General features: G+C 44.4%; 2 protein-coding genes across 2 annotated transcripts; both read right to left on the bottom strand.

Moving 5' to 3' along the window:
- Nucleotides 1-382: 382 nt before the first annotated feature.
- On the bottom strand, nt 383-1,795 carry LOC125922460 (tripartite motif-containing protein 75-like). The gene has a single exon (XM_049630065.1). The coding sequence runs from the start codon at nt 1,793-1,795 to the stop codon at nt 383-385; it is 1,413 nt and encodes a 470-aa protein (XP_049486022.1).
- Nucleotides 1,796-7,362: 5,567 nt separating this feature from the next.
- On the bottom strand, nt 7,363-15,567 carry TRIM60 (tripartite motif containing 60). Its single transcript, XM_049631283.1, has 3 exons — nt 15,444-15,567; nt 15,106-15,257; nt 7,363-9,265 (listed from the first exon to the last, which is right to left on the bottom strand). Exon 3 carries the CDS (start codon nt 8,979-8,981, stop codon nt 7,566-7,568), a length of 1,416 nt encoding a protein of 471 aa, XP_049487240.1. The 5' UTR covers nt 8,982-9,265; nt 15,106-15,257; nt 15,444-15,567; the 3' UTR covers nt 7,363-7,565.
- Nucleotides 15,568-16,922: the final 1,355 nt, after the last annotated feature.

Genomic DNA, 16,922 nt, shown 5'->3' with positions numbered 1-16,922 from the left:
TTCATTTGAAATTGTCCTATTGTAAGAGCTTTTTATTTCCAGCTATCTTAAATGCAATCTGGAAGGTGGCAGAGAACAATCATAATTGAGCCAACAAGCAAGTGGAGGCAGAGGAGAAAAGGTGGCCCCCATTTGGAGGGGAAGGAACACAAGGAGGGGCCAGCAGGTCACTAAAACCCTCTCAAGGTGCTCTTTTGGCTCAGCTCTGGGCTCCTCTTTTCTCTCCAGAAAGTCCATGGGGAAAAGAAATACAAGTTGTATTAATAAAAAGAGTAAATGATCAAGAAAGAAAAAATTGAGGGGTGTTATATTCACTGATAGTTGTCCAATATTCCACCCAGTGTCCATAAATTACAGAAAGAGAATGAAGCCCACTCTCAATTCATCCTTCAAGATCCCTTACCGCACAGATGGTAAGAGGTTTAGGGTCCCGCCCCACACAGAAGTAAGGCTTTAGTACTTGAGAAAACGCATCGGTGAACGAATGGATGTGAGACCTGTCGTTCAAACTGTAAAAGGAAATCTCCCCCAACTCATAGTCCAGATAAACGCCCACCCCTCTGGGCTTTTCCTTCAACACAAGAGTGACAGGAACAGCCCCTTGTGCCACATAGGCACCATCCTGCAGCTGAACTGTCCAGCGTCTGTTCTGTCCTGACAGGGGCCGCTGTCCCTTCCAGGAGAGGGGGTCCTCACAGACCCCCACGGCCCACTCGCTCTTGTCACCCAGCTGCACCTCCCAGTAGTGTCGGCCCCCGTCGAAGCCCTCAGAACCCAGGACGACGGGATCCGTCAGAAGTCTCTTTGGATGCTGAGGGACGCTTGGCCTTTCCCTCACGAATGTCACAGACGTCCTATCCTCAGACACAAGCAGATGAGGATGTGCTGTTTCAGGATCCAGGGTAACTTCTCGTCGGAACCTCTGTATGATCTTCTGCAGAGCCAAGTACTGCGGGGGGAGACTGCAGCCTTCTCTCCTTAACTGGAAAGAGTAGAGAGCTGGGGGCTCCTGGTGCTCACACCGGGCACGGACACCCCCGAGGTCCGTCAGCAGTTTCACCTCTGACATCACACTCCTCTCGGCCACCTCCTTCAGGAGACCTCGGAGGGTGGAAACGTGGTCTGAAAACGCCGTTATGTTTGCACAGAGTTTCTGCTGAATGTCCTTCTCCTCTTCGGCCAGCCTCGACAGAACTGCCTCTTGCTGCCGGGCTACAGACCGGTTCAGGTGCTCAAACTCAGAGGCTAACTTCTGTCTGTGGCATTGCACCTGCTCTCCCAGCTCTAAGAGTCTCCTGTCTTGGGTGGCTACCAGCTGCTGCACAACTGCCAGCTGCCTCTTCAGGGGCTCCACGTAACTGCCGAGCCTTTGCCTGTGCTGGGAGGCGGCCTCCTCCGCGGGCCTCACCCGGTGGCCCCGGTGGTCAGGGGGCCGCACGCACGCGGGACACAACACCTGTAGGTCCTCCTCACAGAAGAGGGTCAGGACCCGGTTGTGCTTCTCGCACAGATGCCTCTCGTCCCGCCTCCCCCTCTTGCTCCTGCTGATGTGGAGGAGCTTGGCGACGTCGATCACCCTTCCCAGCTGGGCGTTGCTCCTCAAGTGCCTCTCTCGGCCTGGGTGGCGGCAGACGGGGCAAGGGAAGCTGTCGCTGAGATCAGCCCAGGATTGCCGGATGCAGCAGCGACAGAAGTTGTGCCCACATTCGGTGGTGACGGGGTCTCTCAGGTAGTCCAGACAGATGGGGCAGTTGGCTTGTGCCTGGAGTCCTGCCAGGGCTGACGACGCTGCCATTGGGCCGAGATAAACGTCTTTCTGGACCGACGTGGCTCTTCTGGAGGTGGTGCCCTGCGGGAGTCCTCCAGTGAGAGGCAGACACACCCTCAGATTTTACTGTCCTTTCCTGTCCTGGATGTCCTTTTGTCAAAAGAGGGCAGCCTTGCTGTCCTAGGAGGCCACTGGCCTCAGGTGCAGTCGTAGATGCCCAGAGCTCTGTTCACCACCTGCAGGTGATCACAGATGAGCTGGGCAGCCAGCTGTCCTCGGCAGCCCAGGGGATGTGAAGCCAAGGTCAGCAATTCTCTTGGGTAGAAGGCAGACATAATTTTTAAGTGTGTTTTCCTTCCTGGGGATGATAAAATATTCCTTTATATAAAATAGGCTACTCTTTATCTCATTGCCCTGTTCACTGCCACCTTTAAAGCAACCACTGAGTCTTTTCTCCACCCCCAGGATTCCACCTACACCCACGTCAACCAAAGAGGGGCTAAATGGGACTGTGGAGAACGTGTGGACTAGATCTCTTGGCCCTGGGTGAGATTTCTCTGTAGTCACCTACTATCTGGGGGACCTGGGGAATGTTATATAATATCCTCACCTCTACTCAGGTAAACAAAGTATAAATCTCCACTTCAATCATTTCAATAGTCAAAAATCTATTGAAAGAACTTGGTATTTTTTGGCTTAAACCACAGACATTTCTGACAGCACTGAATTCATAATATATCAAAATTTTCTTTTCACTTGAGTTTCTCAACTGGAACCGATATCCAACTCTGTACATAGTAGATGGGATTTGGACTAGATTAAATTTACTATGAGGACCCTGCCAACTTGGAAAACTAATTCTTCACATAATGCACAGAATGAAATTGGAGATCAGGAATTCAGTGTGAGAAAAAGCTGAGAAACACACACATACACACAATACTCTCTGAAGTGAATGGTGAGCTACCAAGTAGTGAGTACTTGTTAGGACAGGATCCTGAGAAGAGGGCATGGAGCTTTTTCTTTCAAGCTGTTACTGATGATTTCTCCAGGAGGCCAAAAGGCTGAGAAGTGACCTCCATGTTGGATTACCTCACTCACCACTGCCACAACACCAGAGTCTGTACCATGATTTTTCTTTCAACTCTGATGTTGCAGATTAATGTGCATTTTGGAGATCTGCATTCCCCACAGATCTATAATCTCCATGTTATCCCCACGATGACTGTATCTGCAAGTATCTCCAAATCCTAGGCTAAAGCTGTTGAATGACTAAGCTTGGCCAAGTTTCTGGGCCTCCCTTAAGAACTTAGTGACTTTGGGCAACCTGCTTATACTCTCTGCGCATCTGAAAGCAGACAGATGGTGAGATTAAGGAAGATCAAGTTTATGCAGGACCTGAGTACTAAGGATCCTGGCCCCATAGCTCTCACCCCTCCACTCCCCACCTATACACAAACCACCCCTCACTAAGATGCTGGAAAGGATTCCACACTGGGCTTCAGATCAGCACCTCTGGAGGCTTTGTCACACAGATATTGGGAACCTCTAGGACTGGCTGGGATCATGGTGTCTGTATTTTTAACAGTATTTATATGACCTAGGACAAGGGTCACTGAATAAATAAACCATAACACAAGAATGGTTCTTAAAGTAACCTGAATCCAGGGGCACCTGGGTGGCTCAGTCAGTTAAGCATCGAGTCTTGGTTTTGGTCCAGGTCATTATCTCCCAGTTCATGAGTTCAAGCCTGGCCTCAGGCTCTGCACTGTCTGTTCAGAGCCTGCTTAGGATTTTCTCTCTCTCCCTCTCTCTGTCTCTGCCCCTCCCCCGCCCCCCACTTGTCCCTCTCTCTCTCAAAATAAATAAATAAACTTTAAAAAAGAATAACCTGAATCCAAGTTTGCTTTTCCTTAAGGTTTGATCTTAGGCACTATACAGAAGAGGCATCGGGACGCCACCAGTCTTAACATGCCCCAGTCTCCTGTACCTATGTTATACCATCTCTGGGCTTACCTGGAGCAGGTGACTATGGGAGGTCTGTGAGGCTGGTCTCTAAAAGAGTTCCCAGAAGACAGTTTTGCAGGAGATTGCCGGGTCAGTGATGTGACCATTGCATATATGTATATATCCTACTAGCAAGGTGGAGTCATGGAGACCCCACCCACCAAAGAGTGGTGGGTCTTCCCTCCAAGAGGGAGGGCAAGGTCTGGCCCAGGTGCCACCCTGGATAGAGGTGGGGAGATTATTACCTGTGATTAAATCAAGCCAGCAGGGACAATGTTAATTACATAGTCTAATTTGAATGTTTATTTATTTTTGAGAGAGACAGAGGCAGAGTGTCAGCGGGGAGGGGCAGAGAGAGAGGGAGACACAGGATCCGAAGCAGGCTCCAGGCTCTGAGCTGTCAGCACAGAATCTGACGTAGGGCTTGAACTCACGAACCATGAGATCATGACCTGAGCTGAAGTTGGCGCTCAACCAACTAAGCCAGCCAGGCGTCCCTAATTCTTCAACAAGTAACATTAAGAAATATTAAGAGGGCGCCTGGGTGGCTCAGTCGATTGAGCGTCCGACTTCAGCTCAGGTCACGATCTCACGGTCCGTGAGTTCGAGCCCCGCGTCGGGCTCTGGGCCGATGGCTCAGAGCTTGGAGCCTGCTTCCGATTCTGTGTCTCCCTCTCTTTATGCCCCTCCCCCGTTCATGCTCTGTCTCTCTCTGTCTCAAAAATAAATAAACGTTAAAAAAAAAATTAAAAAAGAAATATTAAGAAAGAAAAAAAAAAAAGAAATATTAAGAAAGAACCTGCTATGTTCCAGGAAGAGCATGTAGGCTAATGTAGATAGAGAGGAGAGATTGTTGAACAGGAAAGTCTGGTAAAGTTACTCTCTCCCACCACCAAAGCCTCTAAGGACTCCCATTTATTTCACAGAGTAAAATGCCTCAAATGGCCTATGTGACCCTACCAAGGCTGGTTTTTCTCCCTTTTCCCCACAACTCACCTCTCTGACCTCAGACTCTCCTTGCACTCATTCTACTCCACTAACAGGCTTCAGTGCTGGCCCAGGTCCCTTCTGCCAATCCCTTCTCCGTAACATTTTCTCCAGCCGGTCTCTCTGCAATGCTCCACCACTGCTCTTCCCTCATCCAGAGTTCTGCTCTGATTCCATGTTCTCTAAAATGCCTACACAGGGGTGCCTGGGTGGCTCAGTCTGTTAGGCGACCAACTTCAGCTCAGGTCATGATCTTGTGGTTTGTGAGTTCCGAGCGCAGCATCAGGCCAAGCTGACAGCTCATAGCCTGAGGGTTGTTTTGGATTCTGTGTCTCCCTCTCTCTCCTCCCCTGCTCCTGCTCTTTCTCTTTCCTTCAAAAATAAACATTAAAGAAAAAATTTTAAATACCTACGCCGACCACCCAACTTCAGGTAGCTAACCTGCCCCCACCCACAGTACTCCCATGCTCTGTACCTACCCATCGAGCTTTATTAGCTTCTACCTTGCTTTATCAATTCTTTATATTTATTATTTGATTATCTGTTTCTTCTACTCTAGGAAGTACACTGCTCAAGGATAGGAATCTTAGTTTTTTTCACCTCATACAATTTCAAATTGAAGATATCCATGATGGTTAATTTTATGTGTCACTTTGCTGGGCCTCAGTGCCAAATATGTGGTCAAACATTATTCTGGATGTTTCTCTGAGGGTGTTTTTGGATGAGACTGACATTTAAATTGGTGGACTTTTTAATGTGGGAGAGTCTCATTCAGTCTATTGAAGGGTGAATAGAGCAAAAGTCTGACCTACCGTGAGCCAAGAAAGAATTCTATCATGGGATGACCTTTGTACTTGAACTGCAGCATAGAATCTTCCCTGATCTCCAGGTTGCTGGTTTTAAAATCTGCCATGCCGGTCGTCATAGATTTGCCAGTCTCCATAATCATTTAAGCCAAGTCCTTAAGATAAATCTTTCTCTAAAAATACACATCTGTTTATTTCCCTGGAGAATCCTGACCAGGTATCTCATCACTCAGCAAAATAAATGGACAAAGCTCAAAACACTAGGAATAGGGGTGCCCAGGTGGCTCAGTCAGTCGAGTATCCAACTCTTGATTTCGGCTCAGGTCATGATCTCACGGTTCGTTGAGTTTGAGTCCCACATCGGGCACTGAGCTGGAGGTGCAAGCCTGCCTGGGATCCTCTCTCTCCTTTGCTCTATGCCCCCCTTAAAATAAATAAATGAACTTAAAAAAAAAAAAAACCTAGGAATAAAAAAGGTCTTTAAAAATCATAAAACAATGGTAGCCAAAGTATCAAGAATCAGATGGTATGAGACTTCTCAAACACAATAGTATGTTTTGAAAATTAGGTTATATGACTTCAAATGTAGCCATGTATATTTGGCTTAACTGTCACTTCAACATAGGTAGAATAAAATCGTTTTGAAATGTGCCAAATCACCCAAATTTTAAAACATAGAGAGGATGACACCCCAAATTTAAAGATAAAACAAGCAGGGAGACATGGGATTAAACCAAGGAATTCTAGAACAGAGGGCAATTCCCAGGATAGTGGGGAGAGAGACAGATATACACATAGGCTACTTTGTTCAGATTGCAACATGAGATGCAGAATCATGTTCACTGGGACATAGATTATCTATGATCTATATAAATATGTGTAGGACAAGGGCTGTTAAAGAGCAAAATTTCAGTATCTATAGTAGTCAGTCATTTGGGTCAACTGGTAACAAACACAGTAAAGATGAGAAGGGAGCCTGGGTGTCCTAGTCAGTTAGGCATCTGACTTTTGATATTGGCTCAGGTCATCATCTCATGGTCTTGGGATCAGGGCTCTAAGTTGTGTGCTGGGCATGAAGTCTGCTTGGGATTCTCGCTCTCCCTCTCTCTCTCTGCCCCTCCTCTGCTGGCACTTACTCTCTTACACAAAAATAAATAAGTAAATTTAAAAGAAGAAAGAAAAAAAGAAAGAAAGAAAGAAAGAAAGAGAAAGAAAAAGAGAGAGAGGAGAATATGATTATTAAGAATTATGGAAGTAGGGACGTTTGGGTGGCTCAGTTGGTTAAGCATCCAACTTAGGCTCAGGTCATGATCTCAGTTTGTGAGCTCAAGCCCTACCTGGGGCTCTGTGCTCACAGCTCAGAGCCTGGAGCCTGCTCCTGATTCCGTGTCTCCTTCTCTCTGCCCCTCCCCCCACTTGTGCTCTGTCTCTATCAAAAATAATAAATGTAAAAAAAAAAAAGAAAGTAACTTATTTAACTGTAAAGGAATGACTATAATTAAAAGACATGTTGGGGCACCTGAGTGGCTCTGTCTGTTAGGCATCTGACTTCTGCTCAGGTCATGATCTCACAGTTCGTGGGTTCAAGCCCCACATCAGGCTCTGTGCTGACAGCTCGGAGCCTGGAGCCTTCTTCAGATTCTGTGTCTCCCTCTCTCTCTGCCCCTCCCCTGCTCGTACTCTGTCTCTCTCTCTCTCAAAAATAAACAAACATTAAAAAGTAAAAAATAAAGACATCTTATTATAGGTAATTTCAACAGAAATATTTTATTAAATTTGTTAAGTAGCATAATCCTCAAATACTTTATCTTAGAAACTAAAAGCATCTATAACATCTATAAAATTGGTGTTACTCTCATGTTTTATAGTTGCTTAAAATGAAGGAGAAAAATCTCTTCTGGTTTTCAGCAGTAAACCACAAGAATCCAGAATTGTTGAGACTAAATTTACTAGTTATCCCTAGATACTGAAACAGCATTGTTTCTTTCCCAGGTACTTCATCTTTCATCATCTGTTACTGAAGAGATTTTAAGAGGTTCAGAATCTATTCCAACATAGAAATAGGGACAAACAGCTTCTGTAAAAGAATCATTAAAAGTATAGAGAAGAGATCTATCATTCATATTGTAAAAGGAAACCTCACCCAACTCATAGTCCAAAAAAATGCCAATCTTAGTGGGTCTTACTGTGGGCAGAAGCTGGCTTCTCTTAGGACCCAACATAACATAAATGCTTTCAATATATCTCCCAATTGCCCAGAACCCACCCTCAGCTACTGGCTGATTCCTCCAATTCCTAGGAAAACAGTCTTGACACACTCCCACGGTCCATTTAGGCTTGTTTCCCACTATGACCTCCCAGTAATGCCGGCCAGAACTAAATCTCTTAGAACCCAGGACAGCAGGGCAGAGGTAAAATCTCCTTGGGTTATAACAAAGGTATTTTCTTCTCTTTCCATAATGCACAGTTTTTCTATCCTCAGAGACGATAAGCCGAGGGTGTGCTGTTTCAAGATCTAGAATCACATCTACTTGAAATGGCTTGATAATTTTGCCCAAGCCAGAGTATTGTGGAGGAAGGCTAAGTCCATATTTCTTTAATCGGAATAAAAAGAGCTCAGGACGTTTTAGGTTTTGATACCTGTGGTAGATACCTTTAACATGTGTCAGTAATTCCAGTTCCGATTGCCCAAACTTGCACTCTACCTCCTTCAGCAGATGTTTTAATGTGGAAACATGGTCTGAAAATGTTATACGGTTGGCATTTAGTTTCGTTAAAATGTCCATCTCTTCATCTCTCATCTGCCTAAGAAGAGCCTCTTGCTGATTTTGCAGAAACAGTCGAAGTTGCTCAAATTCAGAAATGATTTCTTCTCTCCTATACTCTACCTTCTTTTTCAGTTCCACAATTTTGCTGGCTTGCAGAGATATCACTTTTTCAACTCGTTCCACATTGTTCTGCAAGGGCTCAATGCTATATTCTAGAATTTTCCGGTGATAAGAGGCAGCTTTCTTAATGGGGCAAACGTAGTGTTTCTGGTGTTGAACAGAGAGACTGCACTGTGTACATAAAACCTCTAGGTCCTTTCCGCAAAAAAGGGTCAGAAACTGATTGTGCTTCTCACACACAGAATACTCTTCCTGCCTTTTTCTCTTGCTCCTTCTGACCTGCAGTAGTTTAGCAATTTCAGTCAAATTACTGAGCTGACGGTTGCTCCGTAAGTTTTTGTTACGAAAGCAAAAACGGCACACAGGACAGGGGAAGGTATCTTCTAGATCCTTCCACATCATGTTGATGCAGGAGCGACAGAAGTTGTGCCCACAGTTTATAGTCACTGGGTCTTTCAAGTAGTCCAGACAGATGGGGCAGTTAGACTCTTCCTGAAGGTGTACCAGGGCTGTTACAAACTCCATTGAGCAGAGAATGAAGGTGGTGGGTAAGAATGTTCCCCTTGGCAAGGCTTGCCGTAAGCTCAAGACCCAGCAAGTAGATCTTCCCCAGACCTCGAAGCTTTAGGTTCCACTGGCCCAGCTTCTGATGGCAGCCACTGAAGTCTTGTGTAGTGTCCTGTCCTGTAGCTTGAGGTCAAGAAAGATTCACTGTTTGCAGCTCTCTCACGGATTAACTCACCTAAATTTAAGATTAATGACTTTCTTCAACAAAGTAGCCACGGGTCCAAGCAAGCAACCATTCATTCCTATGAGTGAGAAAAGTTTTCAATCATAAAATCTCCTAGGTGCTATCACAATATAATAATTAATTTAGGCAAGAATCATCAATAACTGCAAAAACTATTATGTGAAATTTCCTGGGTAATGATATATTCACAAAAATCTCAAAATATCACTGTTAACAATTATGTGAAAAATAAGTGCCTTTACAATGTAGAATCCTAAAGAATACCTCCTGACCAATGAAGGGATAAACTGATGGCCTGCAATGAGAAAAACATCACTTACGGAGTATTTATGCTCCCCCTGCAAAAAAAGAAAAAGCAATTCCTAAATTTAATCACAAAGATACAATCACTAAAATCCAAACCACAGAACGTTCCACAAGTCCATGGTCTTAAACTATATACAATGGCACTGAAGTTTCTTCTACGTTAAGAAACTAAAGAAACAAGTTAAATTTGTGATCTTAGCTTTCTAGAGTCTAGCTAGACATATATATATACATTGCTCTAAAGTGGACAGAGCATGGCAAAAATATGAATATGGACTATTCATTAGACAACAGTAGCAAAAATCAAACTTCCTGAATTCAACAATTGCCTCATAGCTACATAAGAAAATATCCTACTCTTAGCAAATAAGTACTTTAGTACTGAAGGAGTTGTGATCTTTGAATGTTACTCTTAAATATGACTTAAAAAACAAAAAAAGTGGTGGGCCTGGGTGGCTCAATCAGTTGAACATCCAACTCTTCATTTTGGGTCAGGTTATGATCCCAGGGTTGTGGGATCGAGCCCCGTGTCGGGCTCCACACTGAGTGTGGAGCCTGCTTAAGATTCTCTCTCCTTCTGCCTTTCTCCCCTTGCACTTTCTAAAAAAGAAAAAAAAAAATGTGGGTGTCACGGTTTTGGTATCATGTGGGTGATGGGTGTGTCTATAATAAGGCAGCATGAAAGACACTCATTAGTGATGGAACGGGTTCTATAACTTGATTTTGGTGGCCACTATGTGAATCTACATGTGATAAGTGGCATAAAACTAGACAGTCATTTGACCAAGATCAAATTCCTGGTTTTGATATAGTATTTGGAAACATGGGAATGTGGATGATAGATACACGAAACCTCTCTGTACTGTTTCTCAAAATTCCTGTGAGTCTATTATTATTCTAAAGTGTTAAAGTTTTAGAAAAATCACCTTCAGGCTCATCCGGATGTTTAAATCAAAGGGAAGTTGTGTAGTTCATTTTGTAAAGCACTGGGACATATAATAAATCACTTATATCCCTTGCTTTTTATACTCATTGATTTTCCTGTATATTATTTGTGCATCATCTGCCACCTTTTAAGATATATGGACCTAGTACAGAAGCTTAACCTAGCCCAAGCTGTGTTCAGCTCAAGAGGATTATGGTACTACCCTTCTACCTGGTCAGCCTGTTTCCATTCTTGCATTCTGCATCCATTCGCAATTCAAGTAATAAGAACTTTCTTTGAATATACAACTCCTAACATCTCTTTCTAGTGCTTAAAATCTTCCAGCTTCTGAATGCACTTTAAATCCTCAACATGGTGGGGGCGCCTGGGTAGTTCAGTTGGTTAAGCATCTGGCTTTGGCTCAGGTCATGATTTCGCTGTAGGAGACCAAGAACATGGCTTTTTTTTTTTTTTTTTATGTTTATTTATTTTTGAGAGACAGAGAAAGATAGAGCATGAGCATGAGCATGGGAGGGGCAGAGAGAGGAGGAGACAATTTGAAGCAGGCTTCAGGCTCTGAGCTGTCAGCACAGAGCCTGATGTGGGGCTCGAACCCACAAACCGCAAGATCATGACCTGAGCCGAAATCATACGATTAACCGACTGAGCCATCCAGGCGCCCCAAGAACATGCTTGCTATAAAAGTGGATCCCCCAAACTCAGGGTTCTGTGGCTGTGTCACAAACCCACAGTGTACACAGCATCCAGCTGGTGAGACTTGGGAGAGATGGGAAACTGACACCAACCTGATGCTCATGCTATTGGCTGTGCCAGTAGTAACTGAGTCCTGTCTCTGACCCAGGAGTTGTGTCATCTGGCAGCAACCATGAAACATCAACAGGCTAACTTACTAGTTTCAAGTAGGGTAAAATGCTGAGCCTTGACACTTGAGAGTTAAAATCTTCAATTACAGCTGTGAAACTTAAATTTATGAGAATTGAACAGGCTTATCCAAAGTCATAACTACTACTAGCATACTAAGCCATTAACACACTACACTTTTCTGGGTGACATAAATATATATTTGGCCTTTGTCCCAGGTTCCTGACATAGGGCTCTTAACACCCTTGGACTCACCCCATAGTGATAAGGATGCACTCTGTATGCTAATGAGCTGAGTGATGGCTAAGGACCCCTAGATAGCTGCAGAAGGGGGCAGGCCACAAAAAAGATCCAGGGATGATTAGTGGGTCGGAACCATCAGCTCTATCCTGTATCCTCCTGAGGAGAGGCACAGATGAGATCGAGGTAATCACCGAAGGCCAGTGATTTAATCAACCATGTAAATGTAATGAGACCTAGATAAAAACCGGGTTGGAGAACTTCCGGGTTGGTGAATACATCTAAGCGCATGGGGGTGGCAGGCACTGCCTGACCAGAACAGATGCTCAGTAAGTGCTATTGTGCAGAAAAGAGTGATCATAATAGGCCTAAGACTGCTTGCTGTCCTTAGAAGGGCCTGCTTGCAAGGTTGGCCCTTGGCTTCTATCTGAGAACTTGGATTTTGGAAGGGTTCCCATCCTTCTCTGATAACAATGGCTCACCGAGCCTAAAGTATCGGTGTAACTAATGTGGTTTATGCTAGCTACCAGCATTCCTTCTGATAATCCGGAAATTTGATACATCCTAAGCAGAGGCTGACCTCATGACCTGTTCCCAAAGAAAAAATAAGCATCTAAGAGCTTCCCTGATAGACAATTCACACGTTATCATAACTTGTTGCTAAAGGAATTAAATGAGTCCTATGTGACTTAACTGGGTAAGAACTGTTGGATGTTTGTATATACTATAACACTGTCTTAGTCTAAAAGCCACTATATATCTTATTGTTATTGTTAATATATCTTATTATTGTTTCCCCTTTAATGAGTAAAAAAGATGCTAACTGCTCATGGTGGTTTGGCAGAGAAAGTTTGAATAGATTCTAATTGTTTTAAATGTTTATTTATTTATTTTGAGAGACAGAGCAAGCGCATGTGTGAGTTGGGGAGAGGTAGACAGAGAGGGAGAGAGAGAATCCCAAGCAGGCTCCATGCTGTCAGAAAAGAACCCGATGCAGGGCTTGATCTCATGACCAAGAAATCTTGACTTGAGCTGAAATCAAGAGTGAGATGCTTAACCAGGTGATCCACTCAGGCACCCCAGATTCTAATTTTGAAGCAGCAAGGTATTATTACATTAAAAAAAATTTTTTTTTATTATATTGCGATTGGAGGATAGCATGATATGCCATTCAAAAATATGCCTCTTTGGCATAAGGATGCCAAATCATAAGGATGATTTTGAGCTGATTATTTGGAGACATAGCAGACACAGAAGCTCTGAAAACAGACCAGAAGCTACCCTTTTGAAAGGGCAATTTACCATAGAATGGGGGCCTGTGCCAAGAAGAGAAGTATTACTAGACAACTTTTTCACCTGGGCGGGGCAAACTTCATTTACCAGATACTTTCTCTTTTCAGTGTCCTATGAATTGCCCTCCTCCCCTTTGAAGCCTTAGACCTATATCTCTTTCCTTAGTTCAGGATGAGCTGCCCACTTACACTCACGCTACCTTTTTTGAGTCTCATATCTTTGTGAATCTCCCTTATGTGCAGATGGAGTACATAATTAAATTATTTTCTCCTGTTAAATTGCCTTTTATTACAGATGGGGTTTCAGCCAAGAACCTAGAGGGGTAGAGGGATAATTACTTTTCCTCTCCCACACAATAAAAAGAAACATAAAGTAGTGATAATGTGTCTTCAAATTTTTCTGATATTCCAGTCTAACTTTTCATGAATAACACTGTCACGATGAGAATCCCTAATCTTTGTTTAAAATTCCGTATTTTGGGGCACCTGGCTGGCTCAGTCAGTTAAGCGTCAGACTTCGGCCCAAGTTTGGCCCAGGTAATGACCTCATGGTTCGTGAGTTTGAGCCCCACATTGGGTTCTCTACTGTCAGTACAGAGCCTGCTTCGGATCCTCTGCCCCCACCAGCTCCCTGCCCCTTCCTTGCTTTCTCTCTCTCTCCCTCTCAAAAATAATAAATATTAAAAAATAAATAACATAAATAAGAGTATTTCAGGGGTGCCTGGGTGGCTCAGTTAGTTAAGTGTTCAACTCTTGATTTTGGCTCAGGTCATAATCCCAGGGTCGTGGGATCCCAGAGCCCTGTGTCAGGCTCTGCACTGAGCGTCATTAAGACAGCTTGGGATTCTCTATCTCCCTCTCTCTCTCTGCCCCTACCCCACTTACACTCATGCGTCCTCTCTCTCAAAATAAACAAACATTAAAAATAAATAAGTAAATAAATAAAAAGAATATTTCAGGGGCAGCCGGGTGGCTCACTCGGTTGAGAGGCCGACTCTTGATCTTGGCTCAGGTCATGATCTCACAGTACATGGGACTGAGCCGCGAGTAGGGCTTTACACTGATATGCGAGCCTGCTTGGGATTCTCTCTCTCCCTCTTTCTCTGCCCCTTCCCCACTCATGCTTTCACTCTCTCAAAAATAAATAAACATGAAAAAAAGGGTTTTTTTCCCCTGCGAGCACAAGTGGGGGAGAGGCAGACAGAGGGAGACACAGAATCTGAAGTAGGTTCCAGGCTCCAAACTGTCAGCACAGAGCCTGACTTGGGGCTGGAACCCACGTACCGTGAGGTCATGACCTGAGCCGAAGTCGAACCCCTAACCAACTGAGCCACCCAGGCGCCCCTGAAAAAAAAAAAATTAAGAGTATTTCATTTAACGTTTATTTTTGAAGGGGAGAGAGACAGAATGTGAGTGGAGGAGGGGCAGAGAGAGAGGGAAACACAGAATGGGAAGCAGCCTCCAGGCTCTGAGCTGTCAGTCAGCCCAGAGCCCGGCACAGGGCTCAAACTCATGATCCGTGAGATCATGACCTGAGCTTAAGTCGGTAAGTGTATTTCATTTAAAATAAGAAGGAGGTGGGTGGTGTTCCTGCACAGATCTAGATTCCCAGTGGGTCCTCCCCTTTCCACATACTTATGTACTCTAACTCACTTTCCAGACTCAAGCTATGAGATGAAATAAACACCTTTGGGGGCCATTTTCCCAGTGCAAGCTACAAACAGCCTGCTATTGTGACTACTGCCTTCTACTCTATCCCTTCAATCAGTTTCATAACTCTACAGCAAGCCTCTTTCATTACTTGTATGAATAATAAGACTTAGAGAGCACCAACATCTGGGGCATACTCTCATTTCCTGGCTCCACACATCTTTCGGTCATAGCACAGATCATACTTGTGGTTTTACATTCTTTTTTTGTTAATGACATGGCAGCCTATGGTTCATGGTCTGAATTCTTTATTTTTTCTCAAAGCTGTATTACCTTCTCTAATTCTTGTGGCTGCTGAAAAATATTGGCTAGTATGACCTCAATAAAAAAAAAAAAAGTTAGGCTAATAAACTAAATTTGCAGTAGATCCTCAGCTCTCAAGATTCGATCCCTGCGACTTGAAATGATGTTTAACATACCAGAGCCTCACCTTACAGTTAAAAAAAAGGAAAATTCCGTACCTACAAGGCCTACAAATGAGGAGCAAAGGATGACACTGACTACGTCAGGGAGGTGCTGGCACTGTGGGTTGGAGGTTCTTACCTTCACACCCCAACAATCCTTCTTTGGAGATCACGTGGCCACTTTGCAACTTGAAAACTGTTGTCCTGATAAAAATCTCATGTAACGCAGTCATACCACCTCCATTACGACTACATGGAGTTAAGCTGAGGCAGGCCCAGGATCCTGTATTTCTTTAAAAAAAAATTTGGGGGGGGGGGAAGGGGGCACTTGTAAGGGGATTCCTGTATTTCTCAAAGAGTCTTGCAAGAATCTGAGAGACCCAGTCGTGCACAAGCACCCCCACATATGGAGCCCAGAAGAGGCCCAGGAAGCCCTTGCTCAGCTAAGCCTCAGGATGAAAGGCCCTTCCTGCTTACCTGCAGCAAGCGGTTCAGCGGCTCGAAAAGCGGCTCAAGCAAGGCGCTGCGCACTCGCACTCGGTTCAAAGACAGGCCGGCCACAGATTAACGACCCCAACATCCCCTCCGCAGAGCGCGGTCTCCTGCGTCAGAGACTCACATTTGTTCCGTGCTGTGATTGGCCTGTTCCCCCGGAAGTGGTGGCAGCTATGGGCCTGCGCATGTGCATGCTCAATGACCCTGCTTGGAGGGGGAGAATGGGAAGAGATCCTGAGGGTAGCTGGGGGTTGTAAGGCTAAGTGATTAAAGGCATTAGTCCCAATTTAACTCGAGTTGCTAATATTTATATTCCTGTGACAAACTTGAGAGCCAAAATAAGGCCAAACCATACAGCAGGCGGTTTTTAAAATCTTCGACACCCCACCCTCCTCCCAGACTGTGAAGGAGTGAAGAATTCTGCTGTAACCACTTCACCTAGTGTGGGATTACTGAGATTACTTGTCATAGGTGAGGGTGTAGTTAGCGTTGAAAAAACAATCCTCTTTGGATCAATTTGCATCTCAGTGAGTGCTTGGGTGGGTCTGTCCCACCCTGTAAGATTATGCCCCACCAACTCAGGCTCACCCAGGTCTCTCCTTGAAGTGCTTCTTAAGGTGAATTAGTTGGACAACTTGATAAAGTCTTCAAGGCTGAAGGATCAGTAACTAAGTACTTCTGAACTCATAAATTAGCACCCAAGTGGGACCGAAAGAGGTATTTGCAGAAGAAATAATGAAGTTAAGGTATTACTTTCAATTGAAATCAGACGGCTGGATTCTCAGACGAATAGCCTACTGTCATGTGGTCATCATCCAGATGTCCCACATATACTTCTCATATATATTTTTGGTCTTTGTCTATGGTTTCTGTCTCACAGCCCCTAAAACACGTGTAACTTTGCGGGTGATAAGAGTAATGGAAGTATCTTCTGTTGTAATGCTTAGTCTCTTGTCTTCAGTTCCTTCAGTGTGTAAAGGTGAAATGGGTGTTTTGTTATTCATAACAAGCTCAACCATAACTGATTTTATGGCAGCGAGGTGACTTTTAGAAATTCCCTACAGATCTTGAGGTGGGAGGGCTGGATGCCAGAGGAACTGACCAAGAATGGAGGGTTGGAATATACAGTCCCACCCCTGATTTCTGGCGATGGGGGGAGAGGCCGGAGGGTGAATCAGTCACCAATGACCAATAATCGCTAAGCAGTGAAGCCTCCACAAAAACCCAAAAAAGGAGGGGAATTTGGAAAGCTTGCAGGCTGGTAAGCCAGAGGTTCACCAGCCACCATGCTGGGCCCCAAAGTCTGAAAGGACAGAAGCTCTTTTGGAATCTTGCCCTATTCATCCCTTCATTGGCTATTGATTTGTATCTTTCAGTAGCCTTTAGATATAAACCAGTGAGTAAATAGATATAAACCAGTGAGTATTTTTAGCTAACAAGTTGAAGAAAACATATTGGGGG

This window comes from Panthera uncia, chromosome B1, assembly GCF_023721935.1.
Source record: "Panthera uncia isolate 11264 chromosome B1, Puncia_PCG_1.0, whole genome shotgun sequence".
Lineage (NCBI taxonomy): Eukaryota > Metazoa > Chordata > Mammalia > Carnivora > Felidae > Panthera > Panthera uncia.
Note: the sequence above shows the minus strand (reverse complement) of the source record. Positions and strands in the feature narration are given on the sequence as shown.